The sequence below is a fragment of the Euwallacea fornicatus genome, chromosome 23, assembly GCF_040115645.1.
Source record: "Euwallacea fornicatus isolate EFF26 chromosome 23, ASM4011564v1, whole genome shotgun sequence".
Taxonomy (NCBI): Eukaryota; Metazoa; Arthropoda; class Insecta; order Coleoptera; family Curculionidae; genus Euwallacea; species Euwallacea fornicatus.
Window position 1 is genome coordinate 3,223,940 of NC_089563.1, and position 23,439 is coordinate 3,247,378.

The 23,439-nt window shown below is 35.2% G+C and overlaps 5 protein-coding genes across 18 annotated transcripts in view; 3 read left to right on the plus strand and 2 right to left on the minus strand.

Moving 5' to 3' along the window:
- Window positions 1–34: 34 nt before the first annotated feature.
- NP15.6 (NADH dehydrogenase [ubiquinone] 1 beta subcomplex subunit NP15.6) lies at window positions 35–1,395 on the minus strand. The gene is made up of 2 exons (XM_066295500.1): window positions 1,040–1,395; window positions 35–343 (listed from the first exon to the last, which is right to left on the minus strand). The coding sequence occupies exons 1-2, from the start codon at window positions 1,290–1,292 to the stop codon at window positions 162–164; spliced, it is 435 nt and encodes a 144-aa protein (XP_066151597.1). The 5' UTR covers window positions 1,293–1,395; the 3' UTR covers window positions 35–161.
- Window positions 1,396–2,053: 658 nt separating this feature from the next.
- AGO3 (Argonaute 3) lies at window positions 2,054–8,442 on the plus strand. 2 transcript variants are annotated; one of them, XR_010733328.1, is made up of 14 exons: window positions 2,054–2,294; window positions 3,043–3,259; window positions 3,466–3,648; window positions 3,708–3,958; window positions 4,028–4,299; window positions 4,428–4,620; window positions 4,687–4,791; window positions 5,054–5,206; window positions 5,262–5,468; window positions 5,707–6,008; window positions 6,397–6,568; window positions 6,643–6,674; window positions 7,011–7,136; window positions 7,470–7,609. XR_010733328.1 is itself a non-coding variant. In XM_066295901.1 (13 exons), the coding sequence occupies exons 1-13, from the start codon at window positions 2,163–2,165 to the stop codon at window positions 7,667–7,669; spliced, it is 2,619 nt and encodes an 872-aa protein (XP_066151998.1). In that variant the 5' UTR covers window positions 2,055–2,162; the 3' UTR covers window positions 7,670–8,442. The 2 variants fall into 2 exon arrangements, 1 of the variants encoding a protein (XP_066151998.1); XM_066295901.1 differs by having other exon boundaries at window positions 2,055–2,294; window positions 6,397–6,674; window positions 7,470–8,442.
- A 543-nt stretch (window positions 8,443–8,985) lies between these two features.
- LOC136346604 (coenzyme Q-binding protein COQ10 homolog A, mitochondrial) lies at window positions 8,986–9,849 on the minus strand. The gene is made up of 2 exons (XM_066295919.1): window positions 9,565–9,849; window positions 8,986–9,507 (listed from the first exon to the last, which is right to left on the minus strand). Exons 1-2 carry the CDS (start codon window positions 9,642–9,644, stop codon window positions 9,048–9,050), a joined length of 540 nt encoding a protein of 179 aa, XP_066152016.1. The 5' UTR covers window positions 9,645–9,849; the 3' UTR covers window positions 8,986–9,047.
- Window positions 9,850–9,989: 140 nt separating this feature from the next.
- On the plus strand, window positions 9,990–13,542 carry Elp2 (elongator complex protein 2). The gene is made up of 11 exons (XM_066295902.1): window positions 9,990–10,283; window positions 10,350–10,671; window positions 10,724–10,951; window positions 11,004–11,240; window positions 11,445–11,734; window positions 12,066–12,252; window positions 12,315–12,464; window positions 12,517–12,682; window positions 12,747–12,991; window positions 13,052–13,298; window positions 13,368–13,542. Exons 1-11 carry the CDS (start codon window positions 10,161–10,163, stop codon window positions 13,510–13,512), a joined length of 2,340 nt encoding a protein of 779 aa, XP_066151999.1. The 5' UTR covers window positions 9,990–10,160; the 3' UTR covers window positions 13,513–13,542.
- Window positions 13,543–21,580: 8,038 nt separating this feature from the next.
- The window catches only part of mmd (mind-meld), a 341,450-nt gene continuing 339,591 nt past the window's right edge, over window positions 21,581–23,439 (plus strand). For all 13 annotated transcript variants that reach the window (XM_066295889.1, XM_066295897.1, XM_066295893.1 and 10 more), the window contains exon 1: window positions 21,581–21,835. In XM_066295889.1, the coding sequence (XP_066151986.1) occupies window positions 21,742–21,835 (94 nt within the window). In that variant the 5' untranslated portion in view covers window positions 21,581–21,741. The remainder of the gene's footprint in view (window positions 21,836–23,439) is intronic.

A 23,439-nucleotide genomic window follows, 5' to 3' on the forward strand; every position in this document is an offset into this window, starting at 1 on the left:
AATTTAATCATATTAAGTGAAATAAAAATAACTGTTCTGTTTTCTAACAATTAGTATTTTATTTTTCAACAAATAAATACAAACCACATACTTACTAGAATTCCTTATATTATTTAAATTTTAATAAATGTACAAGCCAAAATTATTTCACCAAACCACTCTTATATAATAATCTCAGTATCTCCGAGCTCTTCATCTGAGGGCAACAAAATGTTCTCTGGAGGAATGAAGTTAGGATCTACTAAAGGAAGGCCTGCAGCTTCCCGTCGTCTGAGTTCTAAGAATGCCTCTCGTACAGCCCAATCTCTTAGATTGTAATCTGGTGCATAAGACCAAACGAAACCTAGAAGCAATATTAATATATCAAAATACTATTTCTCAAGTTCTAATTATCAAGGGAGGGACATTAATTATATGATATGAGTATACACTTTATTGCACTCATGCAGGAAATGAATAAAATTTTGAGGTCAATGAACAATTCAAATGCATCATAGTCTGTTTAAATGCAGCTCATGTTAACCTAAATGTAATAGGTGTAGGGAATATAACCTTAAAAATGGTGTAATAAGTAAATACGGAATTGAACATGTAATGATCAAACTAAACTAAAAATCAATGTACATACGCAACTTAATGCAGTGCATATGCATGGATGCCCTTATTTTAGATAGACAAATTTATCTAATAATATTGGTTAATAATTGAACTCTTATTGCTTTCTATCATCCAAAATTTTTGAAACACTTGTGTACATGTGATTATGGTAATTTTTCAACTAAATATTCTAGAAACTGTGTAAAATTTATAAACATTTGTTAGGAATCTTAACATGCCCTTATAAAAGTTATCAGGTAGGTCACCACTCACGTTGCTTCATGCAACACTCTGTTTTTAGGTAAATGTTGCGTCTTTTATAGGAAAACTAACATTGGATGCTGTATAATGATTGTGAGTTTAATCAATGTGAGCTAGTAACTTTAACTAGGATTTTTAATAATTTGCTTTATGGAGTAGAATGCTCAATATTTAACATTACCTACAACCACCATACAAAGTGTAATTCCAGCGAACATTACAGAATGCATAGCTCTCCTGTCGTCTACTTTGTTTTCATATTCATATCCATAAGATATCCAATTTTTTTCCTGAAGTTTGTCTGAAGTTTTGGTGATACACTCATTGGCTGCAATAGTATCATTATTCTTTTTAGACGTTGAGACCAGACGCCTTTGTATTGGTGTTCTTAGTCTTTGAAAAATTAGACGATTTAGTGATGAGAATTGAGCCATTTTTTGTTTAGTTACACAACAAATGAAAAATTGTTTTGCAAATTTCTTTGAGGAAATTAAAGGAGAAAATGAGGTTAGGAAACTGTTATGTCACTTCTTAAGCGGTTATATAAACAATGAAATATAAGGCTACCAACATCGAAAAATGTGACACCTCAAGATCAGATTAAAAAAATGATATGCGCATGCGGCAAATTTCAGAAGCATTATTGCGGTTATAAACTAGGAAGAAAGTGCAGATGAAAGAAATATCATCTTTAGGGCAATAAAATAATATTAAACCTATAGGCTTGATATTGAACTAATTCAACACACCTTTACCTCGGATCCAGAGAAACTGCAAAATTAATCTCTAAACTTTTCATACAAAAAAAGGTTACTCTGAAATTTTTTTCCAAAAATGTCTTATGATGGTTTGGTAATCTATTTAATCATTAGAACTTTTGTCAGAAAAAAAAATTATTTAAACTAATCAGACGAATAATTTTTCGCTTTTATGAAGAATGCTTCGGTGAATGCGAACCCTTTGTATACCTATTTATGTGCTTATACAATAAATACTATATCAGTAGTATTTTGCTAAAGCAACTGCTTTTGGAATAAATTTTTATCGTGATTTTTGAATGTTATAACTCAAATGTGGTAAATAACTAAGTCGTCAATTTATGCGACGTTGCTGTTTCACTGCTTGTTTTTATACACTGCTTTGACATATTTCAACGTCATGCCTTCTCTCTTCACTATTTTTATCATTCTCTTTCTTCAATAAAAGTTCGTTTCTTTAACTCCCGACGCATTAGGAAGTTTCTGTTTTGGTTACCTTTCGTTACCGGTGTTTGAGTTTTTAAAATTTTTATATAAACGTTAAGTATGGCAGAAGGGGGTCCTCCAGCCCCTCGTGGTAGGGGGCAAATCCTGGCACAGCTTCTCAAAAAGCAGAAAGAAGCTACTCAGTCAGTGGGTATAGCTCCTGAAGAGTCTAAACTTACGCCTCAGCCAAAGGTAGAGAAATTTTGAACATTATTTGTACATCTCTGTAGTTTCTTATTTATGGTATGTAACAGGCAGTCCAAAATTCAAGTAAAGTGGTTCACAAATAATTTAAACAACTAAATTTTCAAATTTTATGCCAATTGCAACCTGAAGCTAATTACTGTTCTCTAAGCTAGTAAATTTTGTTTCTTTCTTCAACCATTTTTGTTTTTTACTTTACTGTGTTAACACATTCACTCCCAAACTAAATTCTTATGTACCACCCTGTGTACCCTCATGGATAGTGGAAAAAATTCATCCAGCCCATTATAGTCATACTGATTAAGCTTGTCTATGAGCTCAAATGTGATCAGTGGGTTCACAGACTTCTTGGACAATTTTGGAGAGCTACGCCTCAAAATGAATCAAAAAACACAAATTGTGCCAGATACCCTACCATGACGACAGAAATGCCATAAGGGCAGGTTAGGAACTAAAGTATTACAAATTAGATGGGGCTCAACATATTATGGGAAGTGAATATTTTAAATACGGAGATAATTCATGAGGCTATCCTAGCTAATATAAAATTGCAAAGCACTTATGAATAGGTTTACTAATTCATAAAAAGAAGAAATTCACATTTAAAATGTGTAGCCAGATGTAGTTAGATACTAAATAGTGATGCTAGTGCTGCTGTTGCAAAGAAATCAAATCAAATAATTAAATATCAATGTTTCTACTAAGGTGTCTTATGTGAAATGTTGCTTTTGTCAAGGGACGGGCAGCTCTTCTTAAGAAAATACTAGAAGGCAAAAGGGTAGGTGCAGCTGCTGACACACAACAGGCATTTCCTTCTTCTACCTCTCAGAAGCCTGGTTCAGCTGTTAGAAAAGAAGAAACATCTAGCAACACCGAGTCTTCTATTGCTGAACTCCCAGGGACAGTTTCTCAGATGACCATATCTGAACCCCAAGAACCTACTCTGTATCAAGGTAAGTTTATCAATTGGCTGTTAAAATTCTTAAAGCAAGATTAGAAATAAATCAATGTAAGAAAATGATAGTAAACAGAGATAAAACTATCTGAAGTCTGGTAAGAACAAAGTGTAATAATTATTTTTTATCAATGAAAAATTGAAAAGGGTATGTTACTTGTGAAAAGTAATTTACAGGTATTTAATTTTGTAATATATTTTAAGGCACATCTGGAAAACAGATTAATATATCTTTAAATTACCTGAGATTAGACTTAGAGAAAGGGCGGGGTGTTTTTGAATATGAAGTCAAATTTAACCCTGAAATTGATGCAAAAAACCACAGGGTAAAATTGGTGAATCAAGTGATAAGAGGACAATTGGAAACAGCCAAAATGTTTGATGGAGGTATCCCCATTGATAAAACAATCTTCTAGCACTACATAACCATGTGTACTGAATTTTAGGAAATATATTGTACTTGCCTGTAAAAATAACAGACACTCAGAAAATATTCACAGCTGAATTGCCTGGTAGTAATGAAGAAGTTATACTCACAGTTGTTTACAAAAAACAAAAAAGTTTGGGAGATAGAGATTGCTTACATTTGTACAACATATTATTCAAAAGAATTATGCATGTGCTGCTTTACACGCAAATGGGGCGTAACTATTTCAATCCGGAACATAGGCATTTGATTCCTCAGCACAAGCTAGAGGTAAATTATTATATAAAAAAAAAATATATTTTTTTGGGGGAGTTGGTAACCTATGCTGATGCTTACTAGGTGTTTCCTGGTTTTGCTGTCACTGTGGACGAACGTGAGGGTGGCCTTATGTTGACTTTGGACACTCAACACAGGGTGTTGCGAACGCAAAACGCCTACGAATTGTTATATGAGTTAAAGACCACCACCAATCCAAAAATGTTTAAAGAGACAGTACAAAAGAATTTTTTGGGGTCTTGCGTTTTTACGCGGTACAATAACAAGACTTACATCATTGACGATGTTTTGTGGGATATGACTCCAATGGATACGTTTCCTACGAGAGACGGAAGGTAAAGTTGAAAAATTTTTTATGAATTTAAGATTGAAATGATGGAATTCTTTAATGTGAAAAATTTTAATTCTTTGATCACGTGATTCACAAATGAAAAGCAGAGCTGATAAATTGAATTTCTTGTAGGAATATAACTTTCGTCGATTATTACAAGGCGCAGTACAACATTACAATCCGTGACCACGATCAGCCGTTACTGTTAAACCGGAAAAAAGTGAAAAAATCGGGTTCTACCGAGTTAGAGGATCGCATGGTATGTTTGATACCTGAGCTATCATTCTTGACGGGTCTGACCGACACTATGAGGAGTGACTATAAGGTTGATTTACAGATCAATTATCTTAAAATCAAACGGCTAATATGTATCTTCACTTTTGTATAATAGGTCATGAAAGACGTGGCCATGTATACTCGCGTTACACCCAATCAACGTATTTTAGCTTTAAGGACGTATTTGGAAAATGTGAAGAAGAGCGAAAAGGCTCAGCAAGTAAGTGTTTTGTTCTTAGTGTGTGGTTTATTCTGGAAAATTCGTTATATTTTCCTCACGAAGTCATCGCATATCACGTTTGAATTTGTTTGCCTTTTGAAATTAAGCAACTTTAATTTTAAGGTAAAAATCCTATAGATTTAGTCTAGTGCGTTAGGTTTGTTTAACCAAAAATAATTTTAACACCTTTATTATCTTTTAATTGATCATTTTTGGCAGATGTTGCTTATATGATTGGATTTTTTTCTTCTGATTCCTTTAGATTTTATCCGATTGGGGGTTATCGATACCCTCAACAGGCTACATGAATGTCTCAGGTCGCCAGCTGGAGATGGAAAAAGTCATTTTTGGCAATCAAGTAACGAAAATGGCCGGTCCGGGAGCTGACTGGAATAGAGATTTGGGCAACAATTCTGTAAGTAGCCTTTTCACATTGTTTTTGTTATTTGCCACTTGAACTACCTTCATAGGTAACCGGACCCGTGGACCTGTATAACTGGGTGGTATTTTTCACGGAACAAGACTCGAGATACGCCAGAGATTTCAGTCAACACATGACACGATTAGCCACTTCTCTGGGTTGCGTGATAAGCCCTCCAAGGATGGAGAGGTTGCCCAATGATCAGCCGGCCACTTATGTAAACTACGTTAAGGATAAAATTAATCCTAATATGCAGGTACGTTAGGAGTGAAATAGATCTTGGGCAAATCCTTCCTTTCTAACTTTTATTCAATATGTTTGAATAAAATATGCGGGGTTTCCAACACAGCCTGTGCGGTCCTATTCAGATACTAATAGCGGCATTGGAAGTATATACAAAATATAATATGAAAGTTTTTATATTTTCAACTACCATAAATGATGGGTGTTATGTTCTTGGAATTGGTAATAATATCTTTTTTAATTATTTCCAGCTGGCGGTCTTCATTTGTCCCACTATGCGAAGCGACCGGTATGCGCTAATAAAGAAACTGTGCTGTTCTCAAATCCCTATTGCTTCACAAGTGATCAATTCTCGCACTTTATCAAAGCCTGACAAAGTTCGATCGATTATCTTGAAAATAGCATTACAAATTAATTGCAAATTAGGGGGTAGTCTGTGGACTGTCAAATTTCCGTTCCAAGGCTGGATGATTTGCGGCATCGACGTGTACCATGGGTCGCCCCCCAATTCGGTGTGCGGATTTGTTAGCAGTTTAAATGAAAGTGTTTCTAGGCAAGTCTTGCAAAGATTCGTTTTATTTATTTTTTATTATAGAGGTATTAGAAGTAGCCGAGTGAAAGTAGTAGAAGAGTAATTGCATAAGAATTACATAATCGATTCACATGGTCCGTTCGTTAGTAAACTTGGAGTTTTCCAATATCATATTAAGATGCAAGTTTAACTATATAACAAAACGACGTCTCTTATGAAAAAACCCGAAGTTGACGTTACTTTTTTTTGTGAATTTACCTCAGTTTTTACAGTTTAACGTTGACCACCTTCTCCGAGGTTTTTTTTAATTATCAACCGTTAAAACTAGTACGTTTTATTTTTAAAAGAATTTTAGCATAAATTCTAGAAGTCAGTCTGTTACTATATATATTTTTAATTTGTCGTTTAGGTGGTATTCAACCGCCTTATTTCAACGTTCAGAATTAGGCGATTTTTACAAGAAGGCATTTACGAAATCCTTGGAACAGTACAAAAGCGAGTCCGGGTCGTTTCCTTCGAAAGTTATTATTATCCGCGACGGCGTTGGGGATGGTCAATTAGAATCAACAAAGAAATACGAAGTGAGACAATTCGAAGATATTTTGCAACAATTTTGCCCTAATACGACGATTTGTTTTATTGTGGTTCAAAAAAGGATAAATACGAGGATCTTCGGCATAACTCAAGGTGAGTTTTTGCATTACTATATGTTTTTCAAGAACGATCAATAATCAAATATCTAACTCGCAAAGAAACATGTTATTGTATAAATTGATAATGATGTGCCACACATGGACGAAATCCTTGTACTGTTATATTGGGGATCATCTACACCCGTTTTTCTTACTTCAAAATATCTTATTTTAAATAACAGAGAGAAAATTAAATACTAAAATTAGCATTAAATATTGTCCAATTCGACTATTCTCGGTTAAAGATAAGAAAAGTAGAAGAATCTTTAGTTAACGTTAATTGGGCAGAAATTTCTTTCCAGTCAATATTTTAAAGTGTTGCTACTTTCAGGACAAGCAGAAAATCCTCCTCCGGGAACAATCCTGGACCATACAGTTACTCAAAGACATCTTCATGACTTCTATATGGTGCCACAAAGTGTGAGACAAGGAACCGTCAATCCTACACACTATATAGGTAAGTGTGTGATAATATTAGATTACTCAACTAGTGATTTTAATATATTGGACAATAAAGGTGGTGTGGGCAATGCGACCGAGTTGTACAGTGTTCCTTATGATCAATAGTTAAAATAACAAAATAACTCCATAATTAATATTAGTCGAACGAAGATAGATTTTCAGTTGTGACTTTTTACAGAAAGAACGAATTCTGTTTTTCGTACAGAAAAAAACATTTAATTTTGTTTACTGTGTAAATTATACTTTAATAAATGGAAACGGCATGAATTTCAATTTTTTTCAGTTAAGTTTCCACCAAACACTCGAATTTTGTTATTATTTTTTCCAGTTCTCCACGATACGTGTAATCTGAAACCCGACCACGTCCAAAGGCTGTGTTATAAATTGTGCCATTTGTACTACAATTGGCCGGGCACCATTAAAGTGCCTGCGCCCTGTCAGTACGCTCACAAACTAGCAGCTATGGTAGGGCAACATATTAAAACGCAGCCATCGCCCGAACTAGCTGATAAACTTTGGTACCTGTAAACGAATAGTAGTTCAGATTCGATTTGTTTTTATTCTACAGTGATGTGTTCCGTTTGAGTTAATACATTTTAATTATGCATGTGGGATTAAATGCGTTACTTTACATAGTTTAAGTATTTTTTATTGAAATTGGATAAATAGTTCCTTTATTGTGGGTTGTAACACGTATCATTAAGGTTGTGTATTTTATATTACAAAGATCTAAGTTTTCAGACGTCGTGCCTTACTTTAACGTGAATATGTTTATTTTTCTAACGTCTTAAACTTTAGGGCCTAAGTTAAGGAAATTCAAACTCTGACGTTCGACACTTAACTTTTTTATATACTTGAATAACGATTCTGCAGTTACAATATTCCTTTAATGGTTCTTTTTATTTATTCCAAGTCGTTTTAGTTATTGTTGGAACTCTATGCAGGCACTTTAATTGTTTTACTGAAGAAAAAAGAGATTTGCTTCTTTTCCTTCTTTTGTCAAAAATATTTTCCTGTTTTTGGGTCTGATATTTGACACCAGAAACCTGTTGGGCGTGTCTTGTCTTGTTTATTGCGGTTCCTCAAAATGTTCCTAAACATTACGAGTAGCTACGTGATCAGTTAGTTTTTAAAAATGAGTTTGGTATTTTTAAATACTTTGTACTTTTCCACATAAAACATGTTGCGTAGAGTTGACGAAATATAGTAAAAAAATATATTAAAATGTGATTTTGTTATAAGAAGTTTATAGATTCTGTCTTATCAGTTATATTTTTATAATAAAATTTTTATTTAACAAAGCCGCGTTTTATTAGGAATGCATTTGTGATGATTAAGTTTTTGTCATGAAACAGACACTCTATCAGACAAGCACAACTCAGCACCTTTCTTTGTGGCCAAAACGATTCCTTTTTTCGCTTCAGAAGGCGGATATGCCATAAATAAAATTTTTACCGTCAACATATTAACATTTGTTACAAAAGTGAAGTTAAAGTTGATGGCAAGAATATTTAATACAGACGTCATATGCACCATTAAGAAAATGAAATATACATTTCTTGCTATAAGAAGGGAGCTTAATGGCCTTTCTTTCACAACTCCTGCTTAGATTTTCATTTTTCTTCTATTTATTTACACAAAATGAACCTGAACTAGCCCAGAGTAAAAACAAGCACGGTTAGATTGTATTTTCTTTCGCAAAAATAAACGGAGTTTGTGTACTTTGTTTTCAACATTAAAATATGTAAGATTGTCTTCATTTGACTCACTCTTGATCTCTTCCATGGATAGTAACACTAATCCCTCAAATTTGTCAGTCTGTATAGGTAGTAATAAAACAATAGTTTAATATATTGACTATGTTCATATTAAATACAATTAAACTATCTATCACAAGAAATTGTCTCTAATCAGCTTTCAAGTTTAATGCATAGGTAGGAATAGATTCACCACCATACCTCCTTTTTGCTTCTTCAATGAATGCAGTTTCCATCTGTTTCACCAAACGTTCAAAAAATAATCCAGAGACTTGAGAGTGCAGTAAAGATTTGAATTCAAATTTGATATAAAAGTCTATAATGCACGAGTTGGGAACATTTTTGAGTCCAGGAGCAAATTTCCAGGTGCTCTCTAAATAGTTAAACAGGCGCCCATCATTACATTGAGCTTTAACCAGTCTGGGCCGTATCAAAGTTACTTTTGAGGTATAGTTTTCAATTATAGGAGGAAATCCTATTTCCAAGTTGGCATGAAGGATATTTGTAATTTTATTGTAGTCGAGTATTGCAGATTTAGTGCAGAATGGAAGGAATTGTTTGTAGTGTTTAACGTCTGACACCACATTGTACATTTGCTCATCTGAGAAGCTGTGAAATTTACAGTAAATTATTATCTAAGTTATGGGATATTATGAAGGAACCCACCCAAGAAGTTTTCTAGCATTGTATACCTTGTCTCTCTCGAGAATTCGGTTAATATGGAATTGTCTTATGAAGATTAGCATGCCTTTTTACATCTTTTCATGGTAGTTTCATAGGAGTTTATTAAAAAAAAATTTTAAATTGCCTAATTTAATAAAATCTGTACAATGGGTGTTTTAGAATGAACATATGAAATAAATATGAAACAGCTGATTGGAGGTCAGGCGGTCATCTGTTAAAATGGTTTCAGACTGGGTTCGAAAAGAAGCTTTTTTCGCATAATCGATCGTCAGAAAGGTTTTACACAAAAAGTTGGTAAATTTTTACGATCTAAACATCGAGCTTTTACACAAAATCCTAAAAAACAGGAACATTTACGATTTTTTACAAAATAAATCTGGGAAAATGGCGTCTGTACGTGCGGCATTGCTAAATGTTCATTATATCAGCTTGAAAAATAACCGTGACAGGTCCTCCTGTTACCCGTTACTTAACCACTTTTGTTTACATCTAAAAATCTAACCTCACATTTCACTGAATATTTTTCATAACCCTCGATTATTTGAATTTTTTATTTTACTTTTAATTTTTAATCGACAATGGATTTCAAAAACGTCTATGTATCAAGCAATTGCAACCAGGTGCCCACAGCAGCAGATTGTAATAATAGCAACTTAATTGCCTATGGCTCTTCAAATGTTATTCTAATTTATGACCCAAATGTAAGTTAAATTTTTTCATGTTACGTCTAAGAAACTCACCAATCAATCTATGAATTTGGTTTTTAGTTAGGAAGTGGTGGAAAAGTCACTCATACGTTAGTTTTTCATAAGAAACGAGTTAACACTGTTCGTTGGATAAGAGGTGTTTCTAATAGTAGCCATGAGCTTGTCTCAGGATCAACAGATGGTACTTTAGTAGTGTGGTCTTTGATTGGGACTGAATATGTGCCTACACTAATAAGTGAATCAGAATTCCAAAAGAATTTGAGTGTAAATATTGTTGATGGGTTTTACTCAAGTGGAAACACAACAGAAAATACTATAGTGTGCAGTGCAGCAATTGATACATATTCTTTAAGGATCTGGGTGCGTGAAGTAAGGGGCTTAGGTACATTATTAAGAATATTATTGGGGCATTAGTTATTTCATGTTTTTTCCAGATTTTACTTTGCAACAGAGTTTTTTATTTGGCAATAAATCAAACCCTAGTTTTGTTACTGGCCTGAGGCTTGGACAAAGAAATACTAATAGGCCTATAATTGCCTGTGCTGTAGATAACTCTAAAATACAAATTCTTACTCAAAATCATGTGGATTCCAGTTGGGTTATTGGTGCCACCCTTAGTGGGCATGAAGATTGGGTTCGAGGGTTAGATTTTGTTGCAGATGGTAATTTGCATTTTATTATAAAAAAAAATTAATATTGGAAGGTGATTTTTAGAAAAGGGGGACTTATTATTGGCTTCCTGTTCTCAAGATACATTTATTAGAATATGGCGCCTCTCTGACACTAAAGTTGAGAGTGAGGAAATTGGTTCATTGGAAATATCTTTAGAATCAGTTATAGCAGGGCATGAAGGCTGGATTTATTCAGTGCAATGGAACCCCACCAAATTACAGCTATTGTCAGCTTCAATTGACAAAAGTATGATTATATGGGAATTTGATATTGCCTCAGGTAGGATTCTTTGTCTTTTTTAGAAACCCATTGCAATATATAGTTAATTTAACAGGCTCTTTTAGCTGGTTTGTATTTTTCATCAATTTGGATATTCCTTCATCCAAGTCAAGCACTGCTAATAATGGCATAATCAATGACAATTAAACATAATCTAAATAATATTAACTTAGTATTTTGAACAAAGTAATAATTATTATTCAGGTTTATGGGTGGAGAAAGTACGAGTGGGAGAAGTGGGGGGAAATACTTTGGGGTTTTATGGAGGTTTTTTCAATGGCAGTGGTGACCAAGTAATTGCCCATAGTTACCATGGTGCATTTCACATTTGGGCTAAGAATGAGAGCGGGTTATGGGATCCCTGTGTTACAGTTGGAGGTCATTTTGGGGAAGTTGTTGATTTGGCATGGGAACCTGAAGGAGAATTTTTGTATTCAGTTGGAGCAGATCAGACTGCACGGATTCATGCACCTTGGCAAAAGGAGAATGAGGAGGTAACAGTATATCTCTTACTCATCAAGACTCTCAATAAAAGTTTAATAATTTTTGTTCTAAATGTAATTTCCCAGCATGCTATTAATTTTTGTAAAAAACTCTGTTTAGTAGTATTCAATAAAATTTGTAATAATTTTCAGTTTGTGTTTATTGTTTTCTGCCTATATTGAGTAATAATCAGAAATTATTTATTTTACCTGCAGGGATCTGCTTATGTTGACTGTAACAAACCAGTTACAGTAACAAATTTGTTTCAATTTGTTCAATGCTATTGTTTTACAAAGCGTTGTTCAGAATGGGTATTAATTCTGTAAAATTTTTTTCTTTTAGGTCACATGGCACGAAATTGCCCGACCTCAGATCCACGGTTTCGATTTGAGCTCAATTGCAGTCATTTCCCGGTACAAGTATGCCTCAGGGGCAGAAGAAAAAGTCGTCAGAACTTTTGAGGCCCCAGAGACCTTTGTAGAGAATGTGAAAAGTATTTGCCACATTATAGATTCAGATGTTAAAAGCAGTTGAGTGGTTATTTAAATCATGTTATCAAAATCTAACTAAAAATGTCCGTTTTCATGTTAGACAGTACATTTATTCCCAAAGGAGCATCAGTTCCATCTTTGGGTCTTTCGAATAAAGCCGTTTTTAGTGAGGATAACCTCGAGGATACTCTGCCTGTTGATAAAAATCCTTATCCTGAGGAATCTCACTTTAAAGTACAAATTTTGACAGGTCTATCTCTCGGAGTTCTTATTTTTCGATTTAATTTCATTAATAATTGTAGAACCCCCTACCGAAGAAACTTTATTGCAAAACACACTTTGGCCGGAAACCCAGAAACTTTACGGCCACGGATATGAAATATTTTCATTAGCAGCTTCTCCTGATGGAAAGTTCTTGGCCTCCGCTTGTAAATCTACGAAACTTCAATATGCAGCCATTTTCATTTGGTGCGATTTTAACCAAACAAGGTGTGGAGATAGTGGAGAAAGAGTTAATTTTTTTTCTCGACAGGGATACGTTAAATTGGCAGCAAATCCAACAATTAGTGTCACACTCTTTAACTGTAGTTCAAATGCAGTTTTCGCCTGATTCTCAACATCTACTGTCGGTGTCTCGTGACCGTCGATGGTCAGTATTTTCGAAGAAGTCGGATATGTGTTTTGAATTGGCGGCCACGACAAATAAACAGACCGCCGTTCACACTCGAATAATTTGGACTTGTGCCTGGACTCATGATTCTAAATATTTCGCCACAGGTTAGAATTATGTGTAGATATATGGTAGGTTTCCAAATTATTTTTTTCTCATATGCTTAGGATCTAGAGAGGGCAAAGTTGTAATGTGGACCAAGAACCCTTTAAAGGACCATATTGAGCCGATGGGTCAATATGAGCCGGCTAATAAACCATTAGATTTCCCAAACGACTCTATTACGGCATTGGCATTTGCTCCAGGCTTAGTAAATGAAAATTATTTATGTGCTATTGGGTGCGAAACCGGTTCTATTGAGCTTTTTAGCATTCATAATAATCTATATCAAAAACTATTACATTTATCTGCAAGGTGGGTATATTAGTCTTTGGTGTATATTATTATATTGTTTTTTTTCTATAATTTTGCCTAATTTTACAGCTTCGGTCATCACATGACTGTCCGAAAGCTAGCGTTTCGTCCAAAGTTTGGCAGGGCGGGCAGTAGAGAGCAAAACGGCAACGTTCTCCAATTAAGCAGTGCAAGTTCCGATATGTCTGTTAGAATTTATGACTTGTTTTTATAAAAAATACATGAATAAATTTATTTAAAAAAATTAATGGTATCTATTGACGTCGCATCGAAGTATTTATAGGCACATTATTTATAAAATTGGTATGTAATGTACATCGACTGCTAATTTGGGGGAGAATAGTCAAATCTGGCAGTCCCGTTATTGGAAGACGATCTCACATTACAACAGATAATTGGGAGTAACATGAAAATCATGTACTTGATACAAAGGAAGCCTAAACACCTGACAATTGTTATCCACAAATGTTTCAAGCACAATAACTGCACATGCGTTTAATTTGATTAATCGATGTCAGCAAATCAGCCATTTTTGAAATGGCACGTGGAGCGCAAAGAAATGCGCCTGATCTTTTGGGCGATTTTCATAGCCAACGAGATGGTTCACTTCGGATCTATTGTAAGGTATTGACGTCATCAGTATATTATCCAAGCGATACGTGTATTAAAATTGTGTGGAGAGGAACATGAATCGAATATACCACAGCACTTGAAACAGGAGTTAAGAGTGTCATGATGTTTTAGTTCTGATTGATAATTTGTCACATGCATGTTAGATTGAATTTCAACAAGAGAATATCGTTGATGCATAATAAGAACGTAAAATTGTGATCTGGAAACTTTGTGATTTATCGTAGGTGCCTGTCATCAGACATTCTCGCTGAAGGATATTTTGAAATGTAGTGTGTCAAAATTGAGCCGAAAATGTCCATAGGTTAGTGGGTAGTCGACCAGGGGGTACAAAAATGACCATGATGTGTGTGCGTTACTCATCTGGGGTTAACTAATATATTTATCTTTGTTGACATATCAACAGTTTTATGCAACGATGCGCGATGAGCGCTTGCCATCTGATGTCGAAATTCAATGCTGTTGCTAGTCATGCTGTCATCTGACTTGAAAACTTGTCATCTGCGCGTTAAATATGCCTAAACGTGGCAGTCATATTTAATACGTATATTGAAAGGACACAAAAATATGGTTCAATGCTGGTAAGGTTATTAGCACTCAGAGTAATTGCGCCTGAATGATTCTTTCTCAACAATATTTTACTTGAATTAACTTGTATTCGGATGGACCTAAACAAATGATATTTTGTTCCAAAAATAGGTGATTGGTATTAGAAATTGAGAGATTCGAACGTTGTGTCAAAAAAATCAGTTAATTCAACCTGTTCCAGCTGCATAATTGCAAGACCAGTAAGAAGCTCACAGGAAGACCAAGACGAGATTATAGCTGAGCTCGACACTGTGCGTCTTGGTAGTATTATGGTCTTACTTGGTTTATTTGGTCTAATTGGTTCATTTGTGGCATCTAATAATGAATTATGAAAATTAATCTTTCCACATGCATTAAATATTAATAGTAAGAGTAAAAGCGTACCTATTAAACCGATGAAGGCTAGGAGTACGGCAACAAAGTTCCTTATCAACATTGTATTAATCCATGAAATAATTCATACTAATTCATAACGTTCATAACAGAAAGAATAATAAAATAAATAGCTTCTTTCATTATCCTCTGTTCCCTATTACATGCAGGATGGTCGATATGTAGGAGTAACCCCTTGACCGAGACGTAATGACATGGACCGAATTCCGGCAACTTCCGCTAATAAACCTTTATGGTTCTTGATTGAAATCATGTTTATGGATTTAGTACGTAGTTTTGTGATAACCTAAGTCGCCAGTCTAGATCGTGAAGTATTTGAGCTTTTAGTAAAATTAGTCTGGATTTCTTAAAAAAAAAAAAAAAAAATGAAATCACTCTTTCCAGCCTCGTTCGCAAATCTTGCGTAAAAGCAATTTTGCGCATAGAAAATTTTATAGGGTTCATGGATTGTTATGTATTTCTCAATGGCATGAACATGTTGTCAGCATATCGGATGTCGAAAATGGAGGCCTACGCATTCACATTCTCAATGGACCACATATTTTATTTTTATGGTGAAGGCGTTAAGTTCTAAATTATAGGAATTTCTGATATACCATAAAACTTGAATATGTGAATTAATGTCCCTATAAGTCAGACAAACACGCATACGTTCTCAGGTATGCAGTTTTAAGAGTGAACACATTTATAAAGGCACTTGGGCTCATGTCCATAAATCTTTTTCGCGATTTTACATAAATCTCCTCGCTAACTACATGCATTTTCTTCCACTGCGTACTTTATCATGCGCTAAGAAATTGCATAAAATTTACGGATTTTACTTGAGAAATATTAATTTCGAGCTAAAGATCCGTTTAGAGCCGGCAAGATGGATTATTTTTCCTGCTCGTAGGATTTTTCGGGTTCCAGAATCTTAAACAAATTTCGTGAAAAACACATCTTTTTGCATGGAGTGGGGGATCTGCAATCCACTGCATCGAAATCATTTGGGTCCAGTAAATTTGATTCAGCGGGGCTTCTTAAAGGTCGCATATCAAAGCGAACGCAAAGCTTCGAAAATACGTACATATATGTACGAATTCCTATTTGCTGATGTGATATGGAGGAAGTTACTCTTTATAGATATCGCTTTGATATACTTTTGCATTGAAATTCTCGATTTTCATTTTATACGCGATATTCCGGCATTATGTGAAATCTGCATATATCAAAAGAAGTATCGCATCTTCTCAAACGCTTTAACAGTGAAAGGAAACGTCGCAATTATTGCAATTCTGAAACATCCATTAATTAGCAGAATAAAAACACACCTATTTAAAAACGTAATGAGTGGCATTTGGGGGCTTTAATAGAGTCGCCTCATCAAGGCATCAGTATAATATTAAAACTAGATGATGAAAACTTTCGCAATAGTTTAGGGGCAGTTCAATTTGACTCGACGTAATCCCTTGAAAGCTCGGAGCTCAAGGCAGTCGTTCGAAAATTGGTCCGAACTGTTGGACGTTGGAATTTCGGTCATTCTGTGGAATGTTACGGTTTGGGGAGATAGAGCCCAGATAGGGGGGTTCAGTTTTGACATCCGGCCATTTGCCTGTTCTTTATGAAATTCGTTTTTCTTTCTGTCTAAATTTACCAGGGCGGTCTGCCTATGCTGACCAGCGATTTTCATCACGATAGTGTCATTGTCAGCGGAAAACAATGCTTCTCGTTTGTGTGCATTTACTTTATTATTCACTCAAATTCGACAGATTTATTATTGAAGCATATTCATAGTAAATACCATCTTGGTCTTTTTCCACATTACGCAGCTCATGACGTTATTTTGAATACATCAATTCGATAAATAATTTGAAAAACTAGGGCGCGGCGGAGAGAAATTGGGGAAATTGTGGATGAGAATTTATACAATAAGCTGAGTTGATGCCTGCATGCTCTTGGCCTTTCCATCCTTTCTAGCACTTGCGGGCGTGGCTCTATTGGTGTATATCTTCGGACATGAGTTGCATGATGTATGAGTACACAAGCGTGACTGACGAAGCGTATAGTAGAAACATGTATTGCCAGGTTCATTTTCCTTTTGTACTCAAACTTCCACACAATTCTTTTGCGGAGTTGCCGATAACACTTGCCCATTATAGATATCTAGATTTCAATTTAACTCGTTCCTCTCTTAAAATATTTAGTGAAAATTCGGAGTAATGGAACACAAAGTTCCGGATTTAACGTCTGTACCGTCTCTATAGGCCCCTCAAACATTTTGCTCTGGGAAGGCGAGAATGCATCGTGGCTAGAATAAAGAGGGACAGTCTGGGTATCTCCGAAATAGCAGGAAATGCAAATTCGATTAAATGGGATTACAAAAAGTCGTGCAGTTAAAGTCCACCAAAATTGTATCCACGAAAGATATACACGGTGTTTGGATGGTCGATGCTTACTTGGACAAGTGATAACATATGCAAATTGGAGCAATTTGTTCTATTTAACATTGATTACAACGGAATCTCGGACACAGTTAGATATGCCAAGTTTATTAAATTAGGAAATTGGAAAACAATACGTTGTTTTTACTACTGACTTTAAAAGGCACCATTAATGAGTCTGTTGAATGACTGCAACACATTTCCTCATCTATTTTTTTTAAACGGTTGAATAATAGGTTAATAATGACACGCATATAATGGCGCCCTCAAGTCTTAGACTCTCGAGCGCTGCGCGCTTAAGGATGTAAACTTGGCGTTTGGGTCATAATGATGTACTTTATAACTTTGGAGTATAGTATAGTATTATATGTATGTCTAGTAACAATCCAAGTTAATTTTATTTAACTTTCCTTTGGTCAAATAGGTACAGAGTGATAACAAGAAACGTTTCCCCGGTCAGACTTGGACGAAAATTGAAACTCCTGAATCATTTAAAAATAATCACACGGTATTATTCCCGTTTTTTCTAGCCAAGGTTTCGTCTTGACATCACCATCATCACAAAATTGACTTTTTTACTATTAATAGCTATTAATTAACAGGCTAATAAATAAACGCCGATTTATTGACCTGTTTTTGTATTGTGATGTTTAGTGAAGAAATATTTGCAAATATTGCGTTTTTGCAATTTTTTCGGGAAGTTTTAAATAATAAATTTGACAATGAGGCGCTCCTGTTTTTTCATTAACTAAAAACAACACGCGGCGGATTTATCGAATTTGAAAAACTTCAAAACGTCATTTTACCAGGTACAAAGCCATGCAGCTGCATGCTTCAAATAACCAAAATTAATTTATTTCAGCTAAAGCACGAAAAACGCTCACCCCGTAAAGTCTGGACAGCAGAACTACTAATTCGCTAGAGGGAGAGAAAAGGCCGTTTACGCATCTACGTTAAGTGAACAAATATATATGTTTCGTAAAGGACGATGAAACGGCTACAGGAGAACCTCATCCTTTATCAACACTTTCCTAAAATCGGAATATATTGTACAGCTGTGTGCTAAAACAAACGGCAAAGCAAATTATAACACCTCTTTGACTGGTCTTAATTATTATTAACGCATGTTGCTGGCATATTCAATTATACGAATTTCACGTACGCGAGTGCGACACCAAACCAACCACTCAAAATACCCAATTACGAGATTGTGCAGCGATACTGAAATGGATTCAAATAAACACCACTTTACCTGAAATCCTACGTAAGTTTGTTAATTACAGTAGTTTGAGAGGAATTAAATCGTTGAGTTCAAATAACTTTAGTTTTCCACTTTGAAGGGTGCTCGCTATAGCGAGCCACTAGACGAGTATAAAAGTGAAGCAGTATCATCATCATCATCATCATCAACATCATAACTGTTACGACTTTCCTGCAATAAAACTTCATGTAGAGATAGATATTGGCCGTAAAGTGCTCCGCTGAGCCAGCCGATGTCCGAGCAAAGAGCCATCAGCAAATTGAACGGATTACTTCAATTTCAATTTGCCTCGGTCCCAAAACTATTAGACGGCCTTTGCCTCAATTCCAGATTCGCCTGCGAATATTAAATATTACGGCAATCCTAATAACCAATCAAGCCCCGTTAATTGGCGGTATGCAAATTGGAATTGCTGATGATGCTCTATGGTTCATCCAGAATAAAAGGCCTCTGTTTGTAAGGCGAAGGAATCATTCACCTTTAGCTACCTTTTGACCTAACTAATTTTGTAATTAGTGTATGGCGCCCTATTACGTTCGGATTTCTGGTGTAAGCCCGGTTTTCGAGAATCCTGGCGACTTTGCTAGCAGGATCAATTCAATAAAAATTACCAAATCAAAGCATTTCATACTTGGTAGAAGTTCATTTAATGAAAATTTCCTTGGTGGCAAAATTTCCAGGATTTTGAAAAATCAGGCGTCAGAATTTTTGCACTAACATATTGGCAACTTTGCCAGGAAATTAGTGTTCATGAAAGTCATGAAGCAGCATTATTCGTTTCGTCTTTATTGCAATGTTGTCGTGGATATTGAATTTGCGCTTGGTAAAATTGTCAACACTTTGGCCTATTGACCTTCTCGATCTACAATGAATTCTACCATTAGTTGATAAGGGGGCGGGACCCGTTTTTAGTCGACGTGTAATTTGAAGCTGCCAGCTTTATGCTATAGAGGGTTATTCAGATTCGATCTTAATTATTGGGATCTCAACAACCATAGGAGACATGAGGTCGGTTAAATTGGGTAGGAATTGTGCAACTTCGAGTTCAATAAAACTCTTTTTTTAATTTGAAAAATTGCGATTACTTTCAGAGATATTCGTAAAAAAATTAAATTTTGCTAAGAGTGCTTTCGAAAATAAGAAAAACAAGTATGTTTTGAAAACACTTAATGAACCCAAAGTATTTAATATATTATTTATGCGAGATTGTTGAACTGTCAGTTTCCAAAATTATTATTTATTTATATTGTTTATGTTCATTTTTACGTAAATACATTTCAGAAATTGTTTTTGTGTGTGATACGTCATTTCATTAAAATGAAGTTTTCCAAAGTACTCTTAGCAAAATAATGTTTTAACATATTTTTATCAGACTAAAATACTGAACCTTAACATGTGCTGCATCGTCGTAATCAGAGAAAATAACTTAATTTAAAAATGTAAAATTCCAAGATGGTACTCATAAGAAACAACCAAGTGGATCATGGTTGCAGGAAATCTAGACGTCAAATACGATATCACCACTTTGTAGAAGAGAAAAAGTGGCAACTATGATGTGTTATTCGTTTTCAATAATCTCTTCAAATAATCTTAATAAAGACAAAGAACGTTTTTTTTTTATTTCGCTTCTTTAAGGATATCTCTAGAAGTAACCTGAGTTTTTCAAAATTTCAAAAAGCATTTTATTGACCTCTAAATTCCACAACTTTGTCCCAATTTAATCGACCTTGTATCTTTTATGAGTATTGAAATCCCAATGATAAGCGTCGAATTTGAATAACCTTGTACATAACGCGTTTCTTTATGACTTCGTATACTGACAAGAAATATACATAGAATGTTTCAAAAATGAATGAAGTGAGGCTCTGATCTGAAGTTTAGATGTTAATTAATGCTCTGTGTTCATGGAATATTCATGGGGGTTTGAGTGTATGAGCCGTTAAATTTCATTTATTCCAGGCTTACTATTTATGTACATATAATCCATAAGTACGTGGGTGAGCTAAATAGGGAACATTTCTCAATAAAACCGACTCGGTCACAAAACTGTGGAAGGATAATAAATCCTTAAAGTCTCTAAATGCGTGCGTGCATTAACCAGGTGTTTACGCATATTTTTTAACATTGAGAAAAAGGTCAATGTAAAATATCACGTTTTTTTACTTGGATTTAGTATCATTTTGTCGATATTCGAAAAATGACTAAACGAAAAACTAAGATGCGTAATTAACATACGGACAAAATTCTTATCGTGGGGCCTTAATATCTTAATGCTAGTAAATGAAAAAATCTAGTTTAAAGGACATTTAATCAAAATTACTATCCAAACGAATTGTATAAGAGCATCAATTCGGTAAATACAAATCGAAGACTATAATTCAAGGAAATTATTGACGAATCAAGAGTTTATTGTAACGCGCAAAGATGGCGCCACTCGTATTGACTCGCCTGTTTCCGAATCTGGTCCAGTGCCCGTCATAATTTATTTGCATATAATCCGCATATTTTTGAATCTGCTTTCTCGACGCATATTGCAGACCATTTTATATAAATTATTACGGGTTATTCATACAAATGAGCTGGCGGTCATAAAAAGCTGGTTTTGTTTCACAAGCTGAGTAGACGTGATAAAAAAAAAGATGCGCTCAATTTAATATGAAATGCTGATACGCTTATAGTTGAATGAAAGGAAATTTGGTTACTAATTGAAAGCTTGTATTGTGCGTTCTGGTTTTTCAGATCTTCGACGTTGCGGAGATCAGGGTGGTGGGATTAATCCCACGTAAAATAAGCGTTGAGGGCAAAGGCAACACGAGGTCCACTGGAAACTAGATCAGTGAGCCGGGGTCCTAACCTCGTCGTCATCGGCGGCGGCTGCAAGCAGGAGGCCCTTGCATCATCCAGCAGCTGCAGCTGGGCGCGCAGGACGGGGCGTCGGCGCGGGCGGCCGCCTCACCGCCGCCCCCGGCAGCGCGCATTCCGCGATGGAGTTTCCTCCGAGCCAGAGCAGGTGAAGGGCGCGCCGCCCGAAACAAGCGACAGTCGAAGCCAGTGCGCGCCGAACCCGCGCGAGCGAGTGAGTGTCGAGTGACGGACGAGTAGAATGATGGCCCGCCGTGCCGCGACCCCCCCGGGCACACGCCCGTGAACCATGTGGTGGATTTACTGTACCGGACTGGTGGTGTTGGTGGTCGGTTCCGCCTTGGCGGACTCCGACCATGTGGGCTTCCATCAGGTTAAAAGAGGTCGGTACTCACCAAAGGGTAGTTTTAAAAATTTACAGCTAGCGAGAAGCGGGGACTGATTGTGCGCGTGTAATCTCGCAAATTTAGGTTAAGTGCGCCCGGCTTTCCTCCCCAGTCATGTTCCTTGATTTGATGCGGGGATATCTTAACGATAAATCTGGGCATTATTATTTTCCATCTCTTATCGTTCTTCAAAACCGATATCAAAAAAAATGTATGGTAATATTTCAATCATGGGAATAGCATTTGGTCGTATAATGTATTAGATATGCTTGAGCAGAAATATGGATAACTGTCTTAGCAAATTTTCGCCAAAAAATTATTTCATCATTCTTAAAATTCTATATAATTTATGCAAAAAATTCTTACAACTACCTCTGGACTTCTACAGGTAGGTGATACAATGTAATTTTTGCACATAACTTAGGAAAGTATGACTCTCACTTGATTAAATCGTGTTAATATAAAATGTGTTGCAAAAAGAAAGAATTTAATTGATGAGTGTACTATCACAATACAGATGTTTAAAATAGATTCAAGAGATCCTTTTTTACAAAAATCTCTCATTTTTGAAGTTCTTTACACGACAAACAAACAAAAATTGTTTATAATTTCGAATTTTTAGGTTTTTCTCGTGGTAGTTGTAGATTTGGTTTTCTTGGCCACGATATCTTCGACACTTAAGCCACATTCTCCAACAATGTGGTTTCATAGAATTGAGTTTAAACCGGAAAATATTGTCGGAATGGGTGATATAAGCTTAGAAATGCTTCGGGACAAGACCTTTTTTTTAGGTGGTGATAAATTTTTAAAACGTTGCAAGAATGTTAAATATATCAAAAATAAAGTGAGCTTATGTGTCATTATTGGCGATTTGTACTATTCTTCGCTTATTAAATAGTAGGTTACGCCTTCTCTCTTGTCCTCAAAAGTCATAACTTCCTAGAACTTAATGCGATAAAATTTATAAAAATGTTGTAATATTCAGGATTACAAACTAAATTGAAAACCTCAAAATTAGGAATTCTCCAAAAAATCGCCATCATAATTTTTGTTTCGTATAATTGATATAGATTTAAAATTTTAAGTAGGATTCATCTTGTTCACATTATCAGGTAGTTTTAGTTTTGGCACGTGAGATAGAAATATAAATTACACTTAGAAATTTATATAATTTCAAAATCATTTTATTTGTGATCCGCTGCTTCGATTTGGACAACTTCGATATTAAACTATAATCTCTCAGGAATAGTAAATAAATAGCTAATTATATATCAAGAAGCTAAAACAGTTTAAAGGAAAGTCGATACCCGATGGTAGGGAGACTAGTAAATCTCTAGGGGATTAAAGATACTTGGTTTTCAAGACATGCACTATTTTCTTCGAAATGGAGGTATTTTTATTATCTCTAAACTAAATAATGTTAAGAGGTAATTGCTACTTTACACGGAGCGTTGAAAATTTCGATGTTTACTATTTATATTTTGGAAATCACAAAAGATAGGAGGTTGGTTAAATTAGAGAAAATGTGTTAAACTTAGGGCTTAGTAAATATTTAGAAATAGTGTTTATAATTTGTTTTTATTTTTCGAGATATTGGAAAA